A 23,180-nucleotide genomic window follows, 5' to 3' on the forward strand; every position below is an offset into this window, starting at 1 on the left:
TACAAAATTTATTCGATTAATAAATTGGGAAAATTACAACCTAGGAGTCTAAAATATGGCAACAGAAAAAAATCAGAATTACAATACAATAAAAGAATGTAAGTGCTAAGAATAATTACTTATACATAAAAGAACAGAACCGTAAAAAAAATACATAAACCTAACCAGACTGCAGAAAAACAAAATTATAATACAATACTGAAATGCAAAACAATACGAAAAACCTTGAAAAGATAGTAAATGTGTTATTAATATACCTCGTTATTGTTTCTTATTCCAATATGACCTTATTTTTTTCCATATGTTTCTCAGGGAGTTTGTCAAAAAAATTCATCCTCGGTTTCGGGCGAACTTAATCCAAAACATCTTTTCTCATGGTTTGTTTGGATTCATTTAGTAATTCTTTTAAGGAATTTACTTTCAAAATAAAAGTGGTTTTTAAATGAACTAATGGAATGTTTAATAAAAAATGATGTACTAAAACTGTAACAGAAGTTTGTTAGAGAATTTCAAAATGTAAAATTCTGCGACTATTAAAATAATTATTTTTAAATATTAATAAAATGCTATGAATTCTGAGACTTTGTAGAGTATAAAATTATCTTATATAGTTTAAAGAAAATATCTTTATCGTTTAAATCTAATAAATCCGGAAGAATTTAAAATTGACGACAAGCACAAATTTAAACTTGAACTTTATATTATTCATTATAATATTTAAATACAAATGATGTATTTAATTTTTGACTATTAATAATTTATTGAAAAATATCTAACATTTATCGTAAACAAATCCGCCATTCTAACTATACCGCCACAAAAAAAAAAAAAAAAAAAAAATCCTAGGTTTTCATATTGTAAACACAGTGTCTTAAAATGTATTAAATTTCAGAAATTGACAAAATTTTGGAATATAAATTGATAATTAACTAAAATTTTCAATTACCATAAAAATAGCTTAGTAAGTTATTTGAAGACATTAGTAATAGTTTTAATATTGCATAATCAACTTCAATATATTTTCAAAAGTAAATTTTCTTCATTTTGCTGACCTGTTGACTTTTTATATCCTTAACTGAAATAAAAGGCTTATAAAACTTCAGGGATGCTTTTATTTCTTTATTCAAGAAATTGAAATAAAAACAAGTACAAAAAAATATCTCAAATACATCTTTTAGTGGCTTCACTCCATTCTAGATAATAAAACCATTTAGTTAAAATTAGATTTTTCCAGAAAAAAATTGATTTTCAAACTGATGACCAATTTTTCAATAATCATCATTCTGCCTTATCGGTGCCATCTCTCTTGCAGAAAGGAAAAAAAAAGGGGGGGGAGCAGAAAACCTGAATCATTACTTTTGATGAAAACCATCACTTTTGATTTTTTTCAAAGAATTATAAATGTCGGTTCAATATGACCCTCTAATTTTTGCTAAAAATATACACATTATGCAAGAATTTCAATTTATTTTTTTCAAAACCTGATTCTTTTTTTATTAAGAAGAATGATAGCTTAATCCGACAGCATTATTTCCAAGCAATTTTTCCAACTCTTTATAATATTTACTAATAATAAAGAAGATATTTTTACTATTCTTTATAATATCTTCTAATAATAAAAGAGATAATTATTTACTCTTTATAATATCTACTAATATTAAAGAAGAACGTATGTGAGTTTTTTGGCGATCAATAAAACAGGACGTTACATCTAGAATTATTAAATTTGGCACAGATATACATTGGAACGTGGAAATGTACATCTTGCGGTAGATTTTTTTTTTTTTGAAATTTCATTTAGAATTTTAATTAAAAAGTAAGCACAATTTTTTGGCCGAAACAATTGAAATTATGGTACAAAAATGGAATTTACAACAGCTTAAAGCTAAAAAAAATTATATTTCCGATTGCGCCAATTCTTTGTGGTATACTTTTTTTAATTTTTATTTAATTTTTAAAAATATTTTACGCATATTTTACAACAATATATTTTATAGTTCAAGAGAAACTCAAATAGTTTTCATTGTTGCTATTAATATTTCATCTTGCCTTCTTTCCACTGTTTATTAAAATTTTATTTCATTTACAATTAAGATTTAATTTTAAAATCAAGAAGTGATTTCTAAACTGCATCCCTTTTTAAACATTTCAGCTCTTTTCTGTAATGTAATTAATTATATGCATAAAAATATAGACAAAATATTAAGGAAATGCATAACATAACATATTGAACGATACAACGTTTCTAAAATAGTATCAGCTGTATGCCTATTAAAATTCCAAATATAAAAATATTGTTGCGGAAACCGTTAAAAATCAAGTTCCACAAAACATTTAATTTAAATTTTTAGCAACATTAATCCCGGCTGCCAAATAGTCGCCAAAGGCAGCTAACAAAATATTTAATTGAAATTTTCAGCAACTATTAATCCCGACGAACTAAATGGTCGCCAGAGGCAGCTAATAAGAAATAAAGCATTTTAAATTCTGGTGCACGTTCCTTTACAAGCGGTCAAACGATCTTTTTATTAAAACAACATATTAGACAGGAATGTCTGGCAATTTTTAATACTTTTGGTCAAGGTCATAGTAGAAACTGATAAAATATACAGTCTCCAAAATAAATCATTTTTTTTCTTTCAGATCAAACGGATGGCCTTAAAACATTGTATTTATTATAATTTCCACAACGAATCAAAATATCATATCGTAGAAATTTCTAAACAGCGCATACTCCATAATAATTAAGTAATTTCCAGTAAAAAAATTATAAAACTAATATGAAATCAACGTGAGTAGTTTTTGAAATGAAAATAGCATTATTTTCTTCTGTTTTTAATATTGACAGCTTCAGAATTCTAATTGAAGTTTCAACATCACCTGAGTAAGACGAATTTAGAATTAAGGCAATTGTCTAAATTTAGAGTCTCAAGGTAATATAAATGAATAATATTAGTTTTGAATGTGAATTAATAGTTATGTTTCGTAAACGTTTGAAAAAGTTGAATGAGAACTAATATTCATTCATAGAATATACGGGTCAATTTATTTTTTTAAACATTTAATTAATGTTTTCGTACATTACTTTTGATGCATATTAATGTGGAAGTACCATTTTTATACCAATTTAAAATTCAAAATAGAATTAACTAATCAATGGAGACAAAATTCATTATCTTACAGTTTTTTCCCCTCTTATTTCAATAAATTAAAAAAAAAATATGTAAGGGCATTTTACTGTAATACGTTTCATTCTTCGCATATTTTTTGTGAGCGCATTTTGGTAGTTATAATTAAATGCCAATTTAAGATCAAATTTGAAAAAAATTTCATTTGATCAAAGATCAAACTCGGATTTTTATAAAATGTTAATATTTACAGGAAGGATACTATAAGATAAAAAAAATTGTGCATACTATTATATACGACAAACGTATAAACCTAGATTTATCAAATTTTGCAGGCAACAATTTCTGCTTTTTATAAAGTATAGAAGAATAACTATAGATGTTTTTAGAATGTTTTTCAAAATTTCTGAAATATTTTTAACCAAAATTTAGCATAAAATTCATCGTGTTTTCACAATAATTTTTGATTTATAATATTGTGCAATATTATTCCTATACCAATTTAAAATTCAAAAAAATTAATTATTCAGTGACACCAATTTTATTTTCGCCCGATTTCTTTTTTCCAATTCTAATAACTTATTTAAGTATATTTTACTATAATACGTTTAATTATTTTAGCTATTGAATTCATGCAACTGCGCGTAGCGATATTTAATATAAAGAGCAGACGATATTAAATATTTTTTTGTGTGCGCGTTTTCAATGCCATAATTAAGAATAAACTTTCAATATTAATCTATAGACAGATGACGACAGACGATATTTTGGATTAGAGAATCATATATATTTTTTTAATTTAGCTATTTCATTTTTTTTTTCTCTTTCAGTTGGACTATGATCAATAAAACAGATTTGCTATCAACAGCATGTTCGAAATTATCTTTTCCCAATTTTCAAAGTCTAGTCGATATTATTAGATTCACACTCGATGGACTCCAATTTTTATCTGGCAATGATAACACAGCGAATGATGAGTGTTCTATCGTGTTACTAAGTGGTTTGAAGTTCGATGACATGCTACCATGTGAAAAAGATTCATATTGAGAGATTGATTCCGTTGTTTTTCAAGAACTTTGCTTAAACCAGAATTCTTTAAAACGAATTAACAATTATTATTTATTAGACGCCTATACAAATACAAATACCTCTTGTATCATTGAAATTAATAATTACTAAAACTTTTAATTAAATATTTGCTTCGTCGTCAAAATATTTTTAACTTTTAATTTTGAGAGATAAATAGCCATACCATATTATTACAATTCTTATTTACAATCATTCTGTTATGTTATGCAATGTTCTAATTTTCTATCTTTATGCATCCAATTATATCACTGCAAAAAGCAACAACATTTTAAAAATGGAAACATGTTTTTAAAAAATTAGGCATTGCTTAGTTCTGAGATAAATTGTTAAATGCAACAACAAAATTTTACAAAAATTATTAAAAGCTCACTTTGTACTGAAATCTACTCAAAATGAAAAAAATAAGCCGAATCTTCATATCTTAATCATCAACAAAAAAGTAAAATCCAAAATGAAATGTTAATAGAAATAATGAAATAATTTTGAGTTTCACTTCAAAAATGAAAAGTATTGTTGTAAAATAAGCTTAAAATACTTCATAAAACTGATTAAAAATTGAAAAATTTATGCAGAAAAAAAAGAGAAAACAAAATTTTAAGATGATGTTAAAATAAATTTGGTGCCGTGATATTTCTGAATTGCAGAAAAGCGCCAAAATTTAGTTTAATATTTAATTAAAATTCTAACTAAATTTTTTTTAAAAAAACTGAAAAAAATTGGTCTGTAGTGCAAGTTTTCACAATCCAAAATATGTATGTATCAAGACTGGTGGCTCTAGATCAAAAGGCATTTCCTAAAGAGTATCTACAAAGAACACTTGTTACTATATTAGTAGTAGAGATTATAATTCTAAAAATTAAATTTAATGCCATGATTCAATTTCTGAACCTCCTATCTAATTAGATGGTTTCGATTCTACCATCTATAAACTATAGCAGAAAGTGGGTCATCTAATTAGATAGTGGGGTTTAATCATATTCATGAGTCAAATGACAGGCATTTAAAAGTATTTATTGACAAATTATTTCTTTCGTTTACAACAGCCTTTTATAATTACTTCAGTAACATAAATCATTATTAAATAAATTCCCAATTGCTCAATGCCTTCAAAGAATAATTATTTGTAGTCACAGTTTTAAAATGATTGCATTTTAATTTGTGTGTGTGTGCGTGTGTGTGTGTGATAGAGAGAGAGAGAGAGTGCATGTGTGCGTGAGTTTGTGTGTGTGTTTTATTTTTATAATTCAAAGAAGCTCTCATACACAGTGTATATTATTTTATAAAATAATATTATATTACCCAAAATAACTAATCATAACATTCAATAAAGGTACTCGGGAAATTACCTTACGCCAGAAATAAATATATTAAAATAAAAATCTGTACATTATTTTCTATTAGATTTCAGAGAAAAGTTAATGGTAAATTTAAAACGTAAATCAACTTTATACAGATTGCCAATACTTGTGTCTACATTTGAAAACAGGGAAAAGTAAAAATGAAAATTTTTTGGTGATTTTGTAATTATTTATAGATGAATTCTTTCAAATAACATATTTCAGCAATTCTTATATTTATTTACCTTATCTAGGAAACTTGGTTATTTTTCTTGATTTTATTTCGTAAAGAGGAAAGAAAATTTTCTACCTATGTCTCCCAGTGATTTCACTCAGACGTTTACAGCACGGTAATTGGAATATGTTATACACAAAAATAAAATAAATCTTTGCAAGAATTAAGGAAAGAGTGTAAACATTTAATTTTAGACAACACGGAAATTTCTCACATCCTTTTTCTGGTAGAAAATATTTTATTAAAGAATGGAAAATACTGTTTTTATTTTAACCGTTTTTTTTTTTTTGAATTTATCTATTATATATTATAAAGAAATTAATAAATATTAATATAAATTCTTACATTAAAGTTTTCTTTACATTTTAAATATAGATTGCTCGTTTCACAATCACTACCTTTTTAAATAATTGTATATTGTATTTATGATTATAAAAAAAATCAATTTTACTTTAAATAATAGTTTTTTATGTTTTTCTTTTCTTTTCTTTCTTTCTTTATTTTTTTGACAGATAATTACTTCTCCAGCAGGTTTCCAATTTTTATTATTTAAAACTGGCAGTATTCATACGGTATCGTCCGAGGCAAGATTAATGTCAGATAAATCAAAACACAATAACATAAAATAAAATCATGCGAACAAAATCAAAAGAAAATATATAATTGCACGTTCATGGGTTTTGCATGTTTATCACATATAAGTAGCGTTTACCACGTGCTAAACTGCAAACGATAGAAATTGACATAAGTAACTAAAATAGTTCATATGTTTAAAGAAGAAGATTAGATCACTAGAAGATTTGCTGAAAATGATAATAATAGCAATTCAAACTGTGTCAAAGTAATATTCATTATATGCATTTAAAAGATATTTTCATAAATAAACTAAGACTACATTCAAAAATAATCTAGGATATTTTCATAAATAATCTAATAATATTGATATAATGTCTTCTTACAAAATGTCGAATTTGTAAAAGATTTAATGGGAATACTTTGATTTTCGTAAAATCATGGCTTCATTTAAGCCGAAAATCCCACTAGCATATTGAAAACGATTTTTAATGTCTCACCAGATGCTAACATTATTTAAAAACAAAATAGCATCTCATTATGCAAAAATTATTAATAATATTTATTTATTCTTGTTTTACTAAATCTCATAAAGAACTTTTATAAATTTTTTACTTATTTTGCCTGGTTGAGTTAATAAATTTATTATATTTCTTTTTAATCAGTCTTTTCTTTTATTTAGCTGCAAATTATTATGTTTCTGAATGAATTTTATGGCAACATATTAAAGCATTTAATTCAGCGAATTAAATGTTGGAATTTATTTCAAAAATAATATTCATTTGCAGAAAAATAACTTTACAAAAAATTGCCTGGGATCTTCACTATCTAAATTTTAAAAGCTTTGAAACATACAATAAAATATAATAAATATCCATTCCTCATGGATATTATCGCATACCTCTCACAACTCATAACATTGCATGATATTTTATGTCATTGTAAAATTACATAACAGCTCCAAAGAACAAAGCTATGTGATATTTATGATTTCGAATTCCTCTGAACAAAAATTTTTGACACGAAAAAAAAAAGCGCGCATTCATAATATTTCGTAATTCCTCATGAATCACTCAATCTTGACGAACAATACCGCACCTCCTGATCACATAAATAGAAATATGAAGATGAGTGTTAATATTTATACAGACGCAAATAGCTTTTTGCATGAAAATGAGAACTATAAAAAGTGAGTCGAGTGTCTCCCTCCCCTCTTTTACTGTCAGTTCAGCCTGTTCCAAAACACCAGATGTGCCTTGGAGTTGCAGAGTAAGGACCGAAGCAGACAAGGTGCTCTATTTTTAAACAGCATTGCAGCTAGACACCTGTTTCAACGAATATCGTCCACAAGTGACGTGAAAGAATTTTCCTGTAGTGTTTCTTGGATATTTCCCGAGGGTAATTTTATAAGGTATAATTGGTGGATTCTCTCGTACAGTTGAAAGTCTATTGCACTTCCAATTTATTATTCTTTAAACACCCGACCCATAATAACAGTTTGACCATAATAATGGTTGAATTCATTATAGATGAAATACGTCCTTTTTTGCATAAGTAATAATAATGATTCTTTGAGTAAAAATTATTATGCTTCTTTGAGTGAGAATTATACCCTTTTACGTTTGTTTTGGCAGGCGATAATTACATCTGAAGCAAGTTCCCAATCATTAGCATTTAAAACTAGCAGAACCCGCAGTAACTTGATGAATGTCAGAGAAATAATAACATAAAATTGTTATATAAACGGAGTTAAAATTAAAAATAATATTGGTTGAATATGCGCTTTTTTTTCTTCATTAATGATATCTTCAGACGAATAGGAATCATAACAAATAATTTAAAATAAAGACATGTTTAAGAAAGAGATAGATAAATATAATGACATTAAAAAGTATTTGACAAAAGATACTGGAATTTCATTTCTTTCAAAATAGTTTCACTATTCTAATGATTCATTTGCATCCAAATCATGATGGACTAAAAAATGTAAATGAAATATTAATGCAAGTGATGACACCTGTTGAATATTACAAGCAAATTATCCCCATGATGCCATCTGGCGGCAAGCCGAAAAAAAAATAATAAATAAACTTCAGGTCTGGAAAAGGCTGAATATTTCCTTTTCATTTGATCAAAACGCAGTGACTAAGGAAAAGTAAAAGAGACTGATTCATGGGCCCCAACAGAGGACCCCTTACCGTGATATTACTAACCTTGAGGCAACCTCCCGTGTCAGATATTTATTTTGAAAAGCATATCTCCAAATAACGTTGGGAAATGAAGAACAGTATATCAGTAAAATCATTTTTTTAATTCTCTTAATCAAAAAGCAAGAAAAAATACCATACGTTAACATGATTTTCGGAGTTGTATGCTACTTTGTGCTATTTTAATACGAAATCATCTTTTGTTATTTTATCACTTTTGTTCAGTATCTTACTAAGGAAATTGTAAAAAGTTAAAGGAAGATATTCTATTTTTTATCCATTATCAATACAGAGTAGAAAGACAAAGTACATTACTGCAAGCAAATCTATGAATTTAATGATTATTTTCTATCTTATTTTATTTATCAGGAGAAGAAATTGACCGATTAATGAATGTTAACTAACAAAATGATAAGTTAAATTAAATATATAATATAAATATTATTTTACTAATAGTGAGAATTATTTTAAAAATAACTAACCATCGGTCTGTAAATCAGTGATAAATATTAGTCTTAATCATTAATCTGTGATAGGACAACTATGGTCCACGGGTCAGACTTGGATCAGTTAGAGGTTTTTATTTTACCCGCCATAGATTTTTAGAATAAAAGTATAATAATTTAAAATATCAGAATAATTAGTACATCCCAGATCGAACTAGATAAATGAAAAACATAGATTCATTCATCGCATTACTATTAAAGAATTTTTTTAAATAATATTTTTTGACTCCATATTGAGTTTTATAGTAAAATCAATAAGCTCGCTCCTAAAAAAATTGCCCATCTCTAAGTTAATTGGCTATGTCTGCGTTCATACTAGTAATTCAATTATGAACTAAAATTAAAATATAAGCATTACATTTCGATACAAAAACTATACGAAATTCATAACTTATCATATGGCATATTAACATTCAGTGTAATCAAAACAATAACTCATTGTCAAAATATCAGTCACCTGATATTAGAGAAAACAAAATAGTCGAAAAGTGAAAGTATTATGTATTATTATCATTGCATAGTATTGCGTAATAGAAACCACGGAACTCTTTTAATACATGTATAACCGCAGGAAAGTATGATGAATCCGGAATTCAACGAAAACTCCGCATTCAGCGCAGAACGAGGAAGAGATTCCAACTTTGATACCGTCTTAATTTCATTCTACCTCTCCAAATGTAAACATTCAGCTGAAAAAAATTTTTGAATGACAGCCAACTCCGACTCTGAAACGTAAACAAATGTTCACGGCCCTCCCCATTCCTCGCCAACCTCTGCCTTAATCGCCAAATTTATTTATCCAGAAAAATAATTTAATTATAAAAGCCAGCACTCAAATATGGATTAATCGATTGTTTACAATTTCGAGAAATTACGGAATGATTGATTAAGGTGATTATTTCTTAAACTGAGAGCTGTCAGGTTCGGTTAGGAAATTGTCAATTTTATTAAGGCTTCTCGATTGCACCCAAATTTGCTCAGAGAACGTCTAGTTCGAATTGCTGATGATTCGATTATCAAGATTTTATTTATATGAACGATGGCAAAACAAATGCCAAAAAAAATTATATATGTATTTTGGGATTAATAAAATACGTGAATAATAAAATTGTAACAGAGTAGTAGCTTTAATAAAAAGTAGTAGCTTCTTGGTCATATTTTAACAAGATAATGTTCATAGGCTCGCATACTGTTAAGTAAATTATAACATGTTATAAACATGATAAAAAAATCTCTCAAAACTCTCTAAATGATAGAAGACTGAACATTGAGCTACAAAATTTTGGCACATAGTTAATTCAGGAATAATGAATAAAAAAGGAATTTCAAAATTTTTATTAAATATTTTTATAAAAAATTAAATTGAAATGTTAATGTTTTCCTTCGATAACTTTAAAGCAATTTATAATTCAAAATCATTTTATATACCAAATTAAAATTTAAAAAGCTCTTCGATATTAAGAATTCTATTTTCATATAATTTTCCCACTAATTTTAATAAATTTTTAGAAATATATTAAAAACATTTTAAAAGAACGTATATTATTATTTTAGTAACCAGATTTAATCTTAGTGCAGTCCAATGAAATGAAATACATGTGCGTACATTTTGTATGTGCGTGTACGTGGTGGCATAATATCAAGTGCATATATATTACTAGTATAATAATAATAATATATGTTATAATAATAGTATCAAACCTAAAACATTTTCATGTTACGATATTTCGCTCTGTAAATGTGCTTCTTCTTCTCCTACTTTTTTTTTAAAAAAACCAAATAATCTGCACAATTCTATTTGCTCACAAGCGCAGCAGTCTCCCACTTCGTAATCAAAAGACCGGGAACTCGAGATTCTATATCATGTCCGTTGCATTAAAATGTCGTATGTCAAATTTTCCAAAACCCTGGTATAGGTTAGCTACATGTCTCAAAATGACAAATGTGATAGCATGTTAACACAAAATGCCAATATGGTCTCAGCTTATTTCAACAAAATTTAGCATGTTTTGCTGCATTTGGTTTTGACAAACAACATTTTGTTATAATAATGACGAAGAGATTATTATCAGTAAATTAGGTTAGAGGTTAAATCTTATACAACAAATTAAAGTAAAATAGGTTAAATCTTATGCAACAAATAAATTGTCATCATCTAACAAGTAACAAGGCTGAATAATCGGGTGAACTCACGTGATATTCTTGGAATCTTACAACTAATGAATTGCAAGACCAGATTCAATGTTCTTGTAAATCTTCATTTGAGAGATTATTCTGACAACTCGATCGATTTAGGATGTCAGAAGTTTAAATTCCAATTAAGAAGACGTCATCACTATAAAATATTTATAGAATAGCTTAAATAAGATCAGAAACATGATATCACTAGTAAAATATAAAATCAATTTCAGTTTTCCGTATTATATTTTGGTTGTATTTTTATATATCCAATTATATTGCATAAGTGAATAACCATATTTAAAAACTGATGTTTAAAATTATTAATCACTGCTTCATTTTGAAATCAAGTCTTATTTGTAATAAGCTTTAAAACTTAAAAAAAAATATTCATTAAAACCATTAAAAGAAACCTACACAATAATAAGAAAAGAATTATATTTTGGTTATCAATAAAAGAAGATCTAGAGTAAAAACATTTATAATGAAAATGAGAAGGATTTGAATTTTGTTATAATAATGAAAAATAATGTAAAATATACTGAAAACATTTTTAAATATATCAAAATTATAGAAAAAAATTGATTGCAATTAAATTAGTATCACAAAAATGTGATTTTTTTAAAAAAATTTCAGAGTGTTAATGTTACCTTTGGGCTATAACATTTTTCCAATTTATCAAGAAAAAACACCAAAATTTTGCTTTATTATTTAATTAAAATTTTCAAAAAAAAGCTTTAAAAGGCATTTTTTCACCCACCAAAGTATTAGTCAATCAAATTCCGTAAATCCTCTACCAGCGGTCTATCCAATACACAGATACATATTCTCTTCAATAATTAATAGAGTGATATGTTTATAAGTAAAAGAAATATGCTTATAAACATTTTCATTTTTTATTTAAAACATTAATTTTATTTTCTGCATACAAAAGTAGTCTGAGTAAATAAGAATCGTTTTCATTTTTCCGTTGAAAATAAATGCATTACAAAATTTCATGTGAAATCAACAATGATTAGTTAAATCACAGAGAAGACCAATTTCTTTTCTCTTCTTATGTAAGGTTGGGATAGAACATCCATTTCTTTTTCTTATAAACATAGAGTCAGAAAATTGGAACCTGCTTAGAAAAAAAATTGAGAATAAAATTAAAAATAAACGAAAGAAAAACAAAAATTTAACACTCTGTCAAAATAAGTCCCTATAATAAATAGTAAAAAAAAAAAAAAGCTACGTTTGCTTACGTGAATTTTTTTAGAGCTATATGTCCTTGTCTTTTTTTTAATTGTTTGATGCCACCAGAGAACTATTTATATACAATGTCAGTGTCAAGTTTTGTGACACTGAGTGAAGCATCTTGAAAAAATATTGCCTCGGTGAAGGAGATTACAGAGAAAAAAAAGGTACACTTTTCCTGTACTATAAGGATAGAAGAAAGAGCTGCCAAAAAATGTCACTGCGTTGTACGTAAAACTGATTGAGGAAAAACACCTGCAACAGTTTACAGCAACAGAGAAATTTATCGTTTTAGTTTTTAAAAATATAGTCTATTCTCAGTTATCTGCAGAAGTAAATAGTGCAAAAAATAACGAATAATTCCGCAAAAAAAAGGATTCGAAAATGCTTTTAAACAATTTTTATATATAGTAGAAAAAGCCTTATACACATACAGTTATGATGTATAGACAGTTAATTCCTGCGTTTACAAATTTGTTGACTTATTTTTAAAAATAATAATAATAATTTGTTTTTAGATAATAAAACATCTGCTTTTAAATTCTTCATTTTTGATCGTATTTGGAAGTTAACAACCAAAGAAAAGCGATTGCTTACTGTATTTAAAATACAGAATTTTATCCTTTTCCACCAACATACACTAGGGGAAACTTTTACAGGTGTTGAAATTTACGCTGTCTATTAATGACGATCACTAAGAAAAACAATCTTGGTTTAAAACACTTAAATAAAATTTACACAAAAAATAATATTAGAATTAAAAAAAAAATATCAATATTATTGCCTTATTTTTTTCTTCCAATTTTAATCTCAAACATTTTTTTGTTCGAAACTGACAGCAACAAAAATGGCATAAAGGCTATACTAGAATAATGGCTTCGTTATTATTTAATAATTATAGCATTAATGTTACTTATTTCAAACGCTTTGAATATTAATATAAACATCGTGAGAAAAAACAACACTTTTATTTTAACTTTCAGGTATTTCCAAATAAAATAGGTTAATCCCACATATTTAGAAACATTTTAGTTATTAACATCCTAATTTTAATCAATTTATTAATACCTTCCTTGTAAATCATCGTTCTACATTTTTTTCAATGCATTACAATCGAAAATTTCAATATGCATTATTTAAAAAATATGGAAAAATATCAGACAGTGCAATAAGAGTTTAGCTTAAAATTTATGGCGGAAGAACGAGATTTGACAATGTTGCACCAAGACAAAGCAATAGGTGTAATTTTACTACGTACCGATTACACATATTTGCCTTTGGCGGTTACATAAGAAACTCATTTAAAAAATACCAGACAGTGTCATGGATATAATTTTATAAAAGAATGACAATATGTCATTGTTGGATAAATCTTATTTTTCAAATTAATTTTCATTTAAAACTTTTATCTTTTTACCCCCTTTTTTAACAATTAGTGTAAAAAAATTAAAAACGCTGTGATGGAGATGCAAAATAAAGGAGAGAAAATTTTTTGCAATAAATTAAATTTCATAGCATATTGCAATAAAAAGTAATTATTTTAACCAATCAAGGTTCAGAAATCCCCATTTTAACTCTCAATATTTCTAAATTAATTTCAAAACGGGACTATAATCCGCCAAATCAATAACCTTGATTAGCAATATCTTTTATTATATAAAAAAATAAGAATATTCTTTTTATAAAAAAAAATCTCAAAATTAGACATTTAATATTCATATGCCATGTATTTATTCAACATAATAGCGAACAATTTTTCATATGAAGTAAGAAGACAGTGAGAGATTCCATTACTTGTGTCCAACTTTCGTATCTTTTTCCTCCAAAAAACAGTTTATTAATGCGCAATTTCAAGAAAAAAAAATTCGAAATTAAATATTAAAGGAAATAAACATATCCGTTACAGTTTCAAACGTCGTCTGTATAATCTGTTGAGGTGTTTAATATAAAATTCTTAAAAACTCGATTTGAAAAAAAATTCTCGTAACGAACGATTTTAAATATTTTCTTTTGCTAAATTAAAAGATATAGGCACAACTTTAATTCAAATCCGAAAATTTCTGTAATAGGAAAGGAATTTATTTCAATGATTTTTCATACTAAATCAACTTCAAATTAATTTCAATTAAACTAATTGTTAAACGAACATGAAAATAAATGCATTAAATTCAAAATATTAAAAAAAAATTAAATGAAAGATAATTTGTAGATAGAAGAAATTCACTCTTATTCTCCTGATTTTTTATGGATAACAACTTAACAATATAAAAATATGCATAAATAATTTCGTGAAATTTAAAAATTATTTTCATTTCAAAATCTTCAGCCATAAAATTTTCATATAAATATTGTAATATTTACTAAATTATCAAAAATTTTTAATATTGTTTCTAAATTATTGATAATTACTTAATGAAATCCTTAAATATATGTAAAAAAGTTAAAAAAAATTAAAATAACATTACACAATTTTAGGACTTTGAAAGTTAAAATTTTTCTTTCTAGTGTCTATAGTATAGTCTGCAAACAATCTTTCAAATATATACTATCTAAATAATTGTATTAAAATATTCATGTAACATGATTCGTCTTGAATGAAAATTAGATGAGTCAGAATTTTGTGAGAATAAAAAGGATGGTTTAAAAATAAAATAAAAAAAAAATCAGAAACAAAAAAAAAAGTTTCTTCAGGTGAAGGTTATCTAATTGGGATAGAAGTTGATATATTAATGTGAAGAAGGGTACTGATATTTACTTTACACAATATTCTTTATTTAAAATTTCACTTGAAATTTCTTAAAGAATATAAATAAGTAGATACTAAAAAAAAAAAAAATTTTTTTTTTCCATATTTTCACAACACGATTTTCTACTTTTTTCCAGTTATAAAACATTTTTCATTTGCCTATAATTTTATATTTTTATTACTGCATATAAATGCTTCAGTAAATGCATTTTCTGTTTAATATTTTATGCGCAGTACCTAGTTCATATAGTTTTCATTCTTAAGCTACATTTATGCAAATTTTCACTCTCTTGTTCTATTTCATCAAAAATTCAATATACAGTACTATATGCTGAATACATAAAATAAAATGTTACAGTTTAATTCATCGTATAATTACTGTAAATTGTATAAAATTAATCAATAGAATCCTGATTAAAAAATGCTTTTATGTAATTTTTTAACTTTCAGTTTTTTAAAAATAAAACAAATTTCATTGCATCATAATCAATTTCTTTTCAAATGAATTAAGTAAACATTGCATTTGAGAACAATAAGTTTTCAGAAGTTGAAATACTCCCTGAATTACAGAAAAATTTGACCTTTAAATGCGAAAATTAACATTTAACAATTCGATAATTAAGGAATTCTATAGTCATAATTTTTTACAAATATCCTAAAAAGAAAATAAATTTCACAGTTTTATCATTCCAAAAGTCATTTCTATAATGCTCACAATATAAAAATTACAATTAATAAATTATTCAAGTAATATAAAATTCAATCTAACATAAAAAATATACCAAAAATATGGAACGCAGTTGAATCCTTGATCTCCATGTAGTAATAATATTCGGCACAATAATATTATAATATTCAACATAAAGATCTTTTGAATGCTTGTAATAATGAGAACTTGTCATTCTTAAATTCAAAATCGGAAGCGAAATTGTTTTCAATATCATTCCAAAACATAATATTATGAAGTTAAAAAAAATTCTCGAATAAAATTTCATGACATAAACTTAATTAAACATTTCTTTTAAATGTACACTTATTTTTACGTCACTTAACTTAAAATTAATAGAATTAGAATGCTCCAAATTAATTAGAAGATTTTTTTTCATTTAAAAAAATAATTACCGTCCTTCGCTAGATTTTTAAAAAAATTTCATGTTATTCTTGCTTTTAATTCATTAGTATTTTGTCAGAAAAGGAATAGTTTTTTATTTCGAAATTTATGATTTCTTCAACTAATAAATTTCTTGGAAAGCTAATCGTCTGCCTGTTTTCCAGACTGGAAAAAAGAATTTGGTATTTACAATTTATTCATATATTTTCAATTGCTTACATCAATTATTAAGAATGCCATCCTACTTTTTTCATTTATTTATTCTTTTATTTATTTATAAAGAAAAATTGAAAATTTCAAGGCTGAGTTTAGCGCTTAAAAATGCAATCATAATTCAAAAAGGAGTTTAATAAAATAATCATTTGACTTAAAAATAAAATTTCCTTGCGATTTTCTAATCATCAAATATTAATTTGCAATTTCTATTCAATTTGAAGCTTTTAACTCAATTAATACTTCCAGTAAATTGTCTGAAGAATTAATAGAAGATAAAACTTTATTCTTACTATAACGTTAAACAATAAAAGTAAAAAATAATAAATAAGTAAAAGTAAAAAATAATAAATAGTGAGATTTTATAACGCTTTTAATTCAAATCATACTTTTGGTAAAATTAATGAATTATTACTAAAAAAATAAACTTAATTGTTACAATAAAGTTTCATTCCTTTAAGTCTAAGAAAGACCTATACATCAAGCGAATTCATAAATTATGTGAAACCGTAGTATAATATAGGATATGAAAAATCACTTACTATATGCCACTAAATTTAGATAAAAAAATACCCTCATAAAAATAAAATTCCACCTCAATTCTGTTTTTTATTTATAATACAAACTTCTTAAATTATAAGACCCAGATTTTCAAGAGACATTGATAATTGTTTTATCGTTTTTTTCGTCATTAGTAAAAAAGAGAACCAATGAAAAATTATTTTAATGTAAGGCATTTTATTAAAATTTACAAATAAGAATATTTACGCAATTTTTTCAGTACACTAATGGTTTTTTTTTTCCTTAATTTTGTTTCGTTTTCATACAATTGCTGTACACTTGGAGCAGTAAAAAAATTAACCTAAATTTTCCCCAAGGATAGTGTTGCGAGAAAAAGAAGGAAAAAAAAAAAAAGATCTGATTAAAAATATTTTTAAATGACTTCGCATCTACCCCTTCTAAATATGTTTAGGCAAGTACTTACCTATCTGACTTAGGGTATTCCTGATACTTGGTCTGTATAAGCTCCTGGATATTGTTGAGCAGGCGCGGGGGCTCTGCGGAAATGCCCTGCGCCCTCTCCTTCCTACGGGCGCTTCTGCTGTACCGGTGGGGTGACACCACCGGAAACACCGACTGATACTTGTCCAGGAGGCTTCTCAGCTCCCGGATCTCCTCTTCCCGCTCCAGGAGCAGGGAGTTCATCTGCTGGATGGTGTCCTCCTGCTGGTGGACCACCAACTTCAGTTCTTCGATGCTGCCCATCTTCAAACCTTCAATCGTCATTAACACACAAAAAATAACTGGAATGTAGAAATAATTCGGAATCCGAAATCAATCACATGTCAGGAAAAATTCATCACAGCTCTTTTAAAAAAAGTTGAAAGAAATAAATTGAGAAAAAAAGATAAACGATCTTCCACATTCAAAACGAACGTTCACATTATTCCAAAGGACGACGCAGAAAAACGTCGTTTTCAGTCATAAAACAGAGGACACAAACACGTGTCCGTAAGCAGGGTGTTTGGGAAGTGTTTTGAAATATCAGCTAAAAGGCGGCCATGGGTAGCAGGGTTGCCAGTAGATAAGAAAAGAGATTTGAAAACGCTACTTTCGCCAAATGGCGCCAAGTTCGAGTGGAGTGTTTAGCTTAGCGATTTTAAAAGTGGGGAATTTAGCTGAAGGTGATAAGAACGGGAGAATAATCTCGTTTCTGTTGTTGGGAGAAAACAATAAGGAATGTTAAGAAAATAAGTTTCATCATGTTCAGAAAACTATCTAAAAATAGCCATAATATTTGAAGTAAATAAATACAGCATGGCACGTTGGAAAAAGAAAGCACCTTTTTATATATTAAAAAAGTTTTTTATTTTTTATTTTTAGTTAAAAGTGTGGTTTTTATAGAATAAATTAAAATGAATGTTGTTAGTGAGGAAATAAAAAGAAAACTTCTATCAATTGATAATAAGAATATTAACAGAATTTTCTATTCAATTTTGATTGCTTTGTTAAGTGTTTAATTCTGATAATTTCGTACAATGGATTATAGCTACTTTTGTATTATATAACTGTGTTCAAGTTTAATTAAAATGTTGATATTTAAAATGAGGAAAATTTAAACAAAACGTTAATTATGTAAAATTCATAGAATAAAATACTTGCAAACAAACTCGTTTGGTATAATAATTTAGAATTGAAAAGGACTAAAAATGGCAATAGGAATTTTGTTCTAAATTTAGAAACTACATACACTTTTTAAAATAGTTTTTTCATGATTTCAGAAAATTTTTGCGAAATAATCATTTTCAAGTATGATTTTTTCAACTGAATATATAAATCCATTTAAATGAATAACACAATTAATGCACTAAAAGAAATTAACTTGACTTTAAAAGTACATTTATAATTAAATATTAAAAACCAAAATGATCCGTCTAAGTTTCCCTTTCAAAGGTTTGTTTATTGATTTTAAAAGTTAATTATTTATTGCTCTTGCTATCAATATAATCTGAAACAAACGATTTGCACAAATAACAAAAGTTTAAAAAATCACAAATTTTTTCACAAATATAATCTAGTAATAATTTTGGGTGGGGGGACTTATATTAATGGAAATTATAATCGTATGTGATTTGTTTCCTTAAAGTTAGCGAGTCAGATCTGACATCTCATGATAACAAATTTTATATTTTTATTCATGCGAAATTTAATTTCAATAATTTTTTAGAAGAATTATTTTGCTGTCATATTTTTTGATATTTCAGTTTTTTTAATGAATGTAAAATTTCAGTTTTCATTCATAAAATACATGATCTATAGATAGAAATAAAAGAAAGAAGAGTAAGCTTGATTTTGAACTATTTTTAAATCACTATTAAGTAACACGAAACATTAAAAAAAAGTAATTTGATCCCACATTTCAGACTCATTTTTTTTTTCAAATTATTTTGAATGACATCTGGTATTTCGAATTCCATGTCAGTTCTTCTATTTCATATCTCAGTAAATGAATTTCACTGTTCAAATTTCTGTTGGCTGTCAAGTGTTATTTTGATTTATTTAAACCAGGAGTGGATATTTTTTCCACCTATAGATAAAGGATATCTCCGTCATCCAGATTTTTTGTCAAAATTAGAAATTATACCAAACTGAAAATTTTGCCTAAATAATTCATCATAAAAAAAGTCCTGAATTTCTGTCAATTATTTAATAAATACATAATTATTGCAAAACTGAAATAATGACATATCAATAATGTCTAAATTTTCAACTTTTATATTTTTCAAAACTTCTAAATAATCTAAACACTTAAAATTTTCAGAAAACCAGCTTTAGTTTTAGAATATTTATCATATGTTTTACTAGAAATAGCAAATCTAATTTTAAATCCTAGCAAGAGAGAACAAGATATTTCCAAAATAAAACTTTAACGTCAAGTTTTTTATTTTTTTTATTACGAAAATAATATTTTAATAAAAAGCAAACAAATGAATGATTTTTAAAAATTTAATGTGTTAGTTCAAATTTTAATATTAGGGCAACGTTAATCTATACTTATAATAAAGCTCAATGTGTGTGTGTGTGTGTGTGTGTGTGTATGTGTGTGTGTGTGTGTGTGTGTGTGTGTGTGTGTGTGTGTGTGTGTGTGTGTTGGTGCTCTACACATACTACATACATGTTCTATACATACAACAATGAACAGAACGATTTAAGACCTCGATAATAGTTTGAGTGAATTATACATCTACTAATTGAGTTAATTATACGAAGTTTAAAAATATTTTGCTGATGAAGCTAGTAAGAAATCAAGTTACATAAAAAAAAAATTTATTGAAACTTTTAGCAAGCATTAATACTGGCGAACCGGCTGGTCGCCAAAGACAGCTAGTATTTCATGAAAAACAAAAATAACCATGAAAATATTCTTTTTTTGATGTTTAAATCAAAAACTGTTACTAATTTAAAAAATTAAAATGTAAATAAAATAAATAAATAATAAAAATAAGTAATAATAAAAAATAACTAATAAAATAAAAATAATATATATATATATATATATATATATATATATATATATATATATATATATATATATATAGAGAGAGAGAGAGAGAGAGAGAGAGAGAGAGAGAGAGAGAGAGAGAGAGAGAGAGAGAAATAAATTGTTACAATTAAAGAGAGAATTTTATGTTCAGAAAAATCCTTTTTTAAAAATTAATATGGTAATATAAATAAATAGTAAAAAAAAATTTAAATAATCCTTTTCAAAGATAAATCAAAAACAAAAAATAGTTTTGAAAAAACATTTTTGGTATGCATTTGAATTTTTGCAGTAAAATGCATCACATTATTATGAAGCTATTATGTTTCTGATTAGAGTTTCAAATATCCCATACATTTCCCATTAATTGTCCCAAAATCCCATCCCCCCCCCAAAAAAAAATATCCCATTAATTGTCACAATTAAAGAGAGAATTTTATGTTGAGAAAATCCCTTTTTAAAAAATTAATATGGTAATATAAATAAATAGTAAAAAAAATTTAAATTAATCCCTTTCAAAGATAAATCAAAAACAAAAAATAGTTTTGAAAAAACATTTTTGGTATGCATTTGAATTTTTGCAGTAAAATGCATCACATTATTATGAAGCTATTATGTTTCTGATTAGAGTTTCAAATATCCCATACATTTCCCATTAATTGTCCCAAAATCCCATCCCCCCCCAAAAAAAATATCCCATTAATTGTCACAATTAAAGAGAGAATTTTATGTTGAGAAAATCCCTTTTTAAAAAATTAATATGGTAATATAAATAAATAGTAAAAAAAATTTAAAATAATCCCTTTCAAAGATAAATCAAAAACAAAAAATAGTTTTGGAAAAACATTTTTACAGTAAAATGCAACACATTATTATGAAGCGATTATGTTTCTGACTGGAGTTTCAAATATCCCATACATTTCCAATCCAAATCCTATGTAAAAGCATCTAATAGGAATGATTATCATAAGTATAATCATACTTATACATGGATAATAATTTTCTTTATCTTTCACAATTTACATGGAAAGCCTTTTGACACAGAAGTATATAATTATAAGCATGTTGGCACAGAAACTATAATTCATATGACAATACTGCTCATGAATACAGTCAATAAAACATTAACCTGCCACATATATACTGTTTTCTTGAAAATCTGAAGGTTCAAATAATAAATATGGATATCTATACATTTATTACATTAAGATGATTGATTAACACATTGTTGGTGAGCTATACAGTAATTAATGAGTCAACTTATTTTAATTATCATGTATTAAATTAACTCCATAATCGGCAAAATAGATGAGGACTATTTCAGTGAACTCAGTAACCCTGGGAAAATATTGGTCCATTCAAATCACTACATAAAGTAAATGCGGTTAAATTAATTAATTGCGGTTAAGTAAATTTTTAAATCCATTCACGTCCTTTACATTTGTAACCTTACATCTGATATCATCAATTATATTATTAGCATAATTAATTCCTTCTCCCAAAACCTCCAGTTACGTTTGAACTAGATAATGTCTCTTTCATTCAGGTGCCGGAATGGGAATTCTCGTCGCGCAAAAGAATAAAAAGTTTCGTACTAATACTTCTTAGTTCTCAATGCTTTCAATCTGTTCTCTTATTTCAATATACTTGTACTGTCATTGAAAAGAAGATAGTAAGAACATTCATACATGTTTTTTTTTAAAAAAAGACGATTTTTATAAAATGTGAATGCTTTTTATTTTCTCATATACTTTGTAAATTCTGATTCAATATAGGTTTTAATGGTCCTTGATTCCGTTGGTGAAACAAAATAATAATAATAAAAAAAAATTGGATATAAAAGAAAAACCTTCTGAACTGGATGTTGAAATGATCTGGATCAGAACATATCAGGGGTATATTGGAAACAAAAAAGTAGATACACTAGCCAAGGAAGCTTTAAACTTATAAACCCAAGAAATATCGTTCCATGAGTCCAAAATCCATCTCAAAAATGAGACTAAAAAACTAATAGTTAAGGATTGACAGGAGAGATGGGATAATGCCATCAAGGGGAGAACTATCTATCAATATTTTAAAAACGTTTCTGTTAACCGAATTGAGGGTGGGTTTTTTTATCTTAACCAAGTATATACTGGACATAGTGTATTTTCTGTACTTGAAAGCCGTTTCTTTGTCAAAAGTTCGTCTTGTCAGTGTCGTACTGAAGAAATCTCTATAAATCAAGTGATAAAAGTCTGTGCATTATGGCGAGGACATAGACTCAGATGGCCAAGAAATTGGATGTCTCTTGACATCGAAGAACTCCTAAAAATTCCAGTCATTAACTCTTCTATTAGGGACATTTTGTCAAAGATCTTGTCTTTAGTTCTCTCCTAATATAAAAAGACCAGTATGAATTTTCTCTAGAGGGTTCTTTGTTGTTAAAACATACCCATTATCAGCAAGTGTCGTTTGGTCCTCCGTGCTAGGTGGGGTTGCTCAAGTTTCCAACATGGCCTCTGGCTAGGTCGGAGTATTGCTTGCATTCCCTTTTTATTTCTATATATTCTTTGTAAAGAAATGTATAAAGATAAAAT

At 26.3% G+C, this 23,180-nt stretch overlaps 1 protein-coding gene and 1 long non-coding RNA gene across 3 annotated transcripts in view; both read right to left on the bottom strand.

The window, feature by feature from the left end:
- The window catches only part of LOC129972326 (cGMP-dependent protein kinase, isozyme 2 forms cD4/T1/T3A/T3B-like), a 123,058-nt gene extending 104,964 nt beyond the window's left edge, over nucleotides 1-18,094 (bottom strand). For both annotated transcript variants that reach the window (XM_056086538.1, XM_056086614.1), the window contains exon 1: nucleotides 17,545-18,094. In XM_056086538.1, coding sequence (XP_055942513.1) covers nucleotides 17,545-17,846 — 302 coding nt within the window. In that variant the 5' untranslated portion in view covers nucleotides 17,847-18,094. The remainder of the gene's footprint in view (nucleotides 1-17,544) is intronic.
- On the bottom strand, nucleotides 12,131-12,770 carry LOC129972525 (uncharacterized). The gene is made up of 2 exons (XR_008784872.1): nucleotides 12,498-12,770; nucleotides 12,131-12,373 (listed from the first exon to the last, which is right to left on the bottom strand). It is a non-coding gene; the product is annotated as an uncharacterized LOC129972525 (long non-coding RNA).
- Nucleotides 18,095-23,180: the final 5,086 nt, after the last annotated feature.

Source organism: Argiope bruennichi, chromosome 1 (genome assembly GCF_947563725.1).
Source record: "Argiope bruennichi chromosome 1, qqArgBrue1.1, whole genome shotgun sequence".
NCBI lineage: Eukaryota > Metazoa > Arthropoda > Arachnida > Araneae > Araneidae > Argiope > Argiope bruennichi.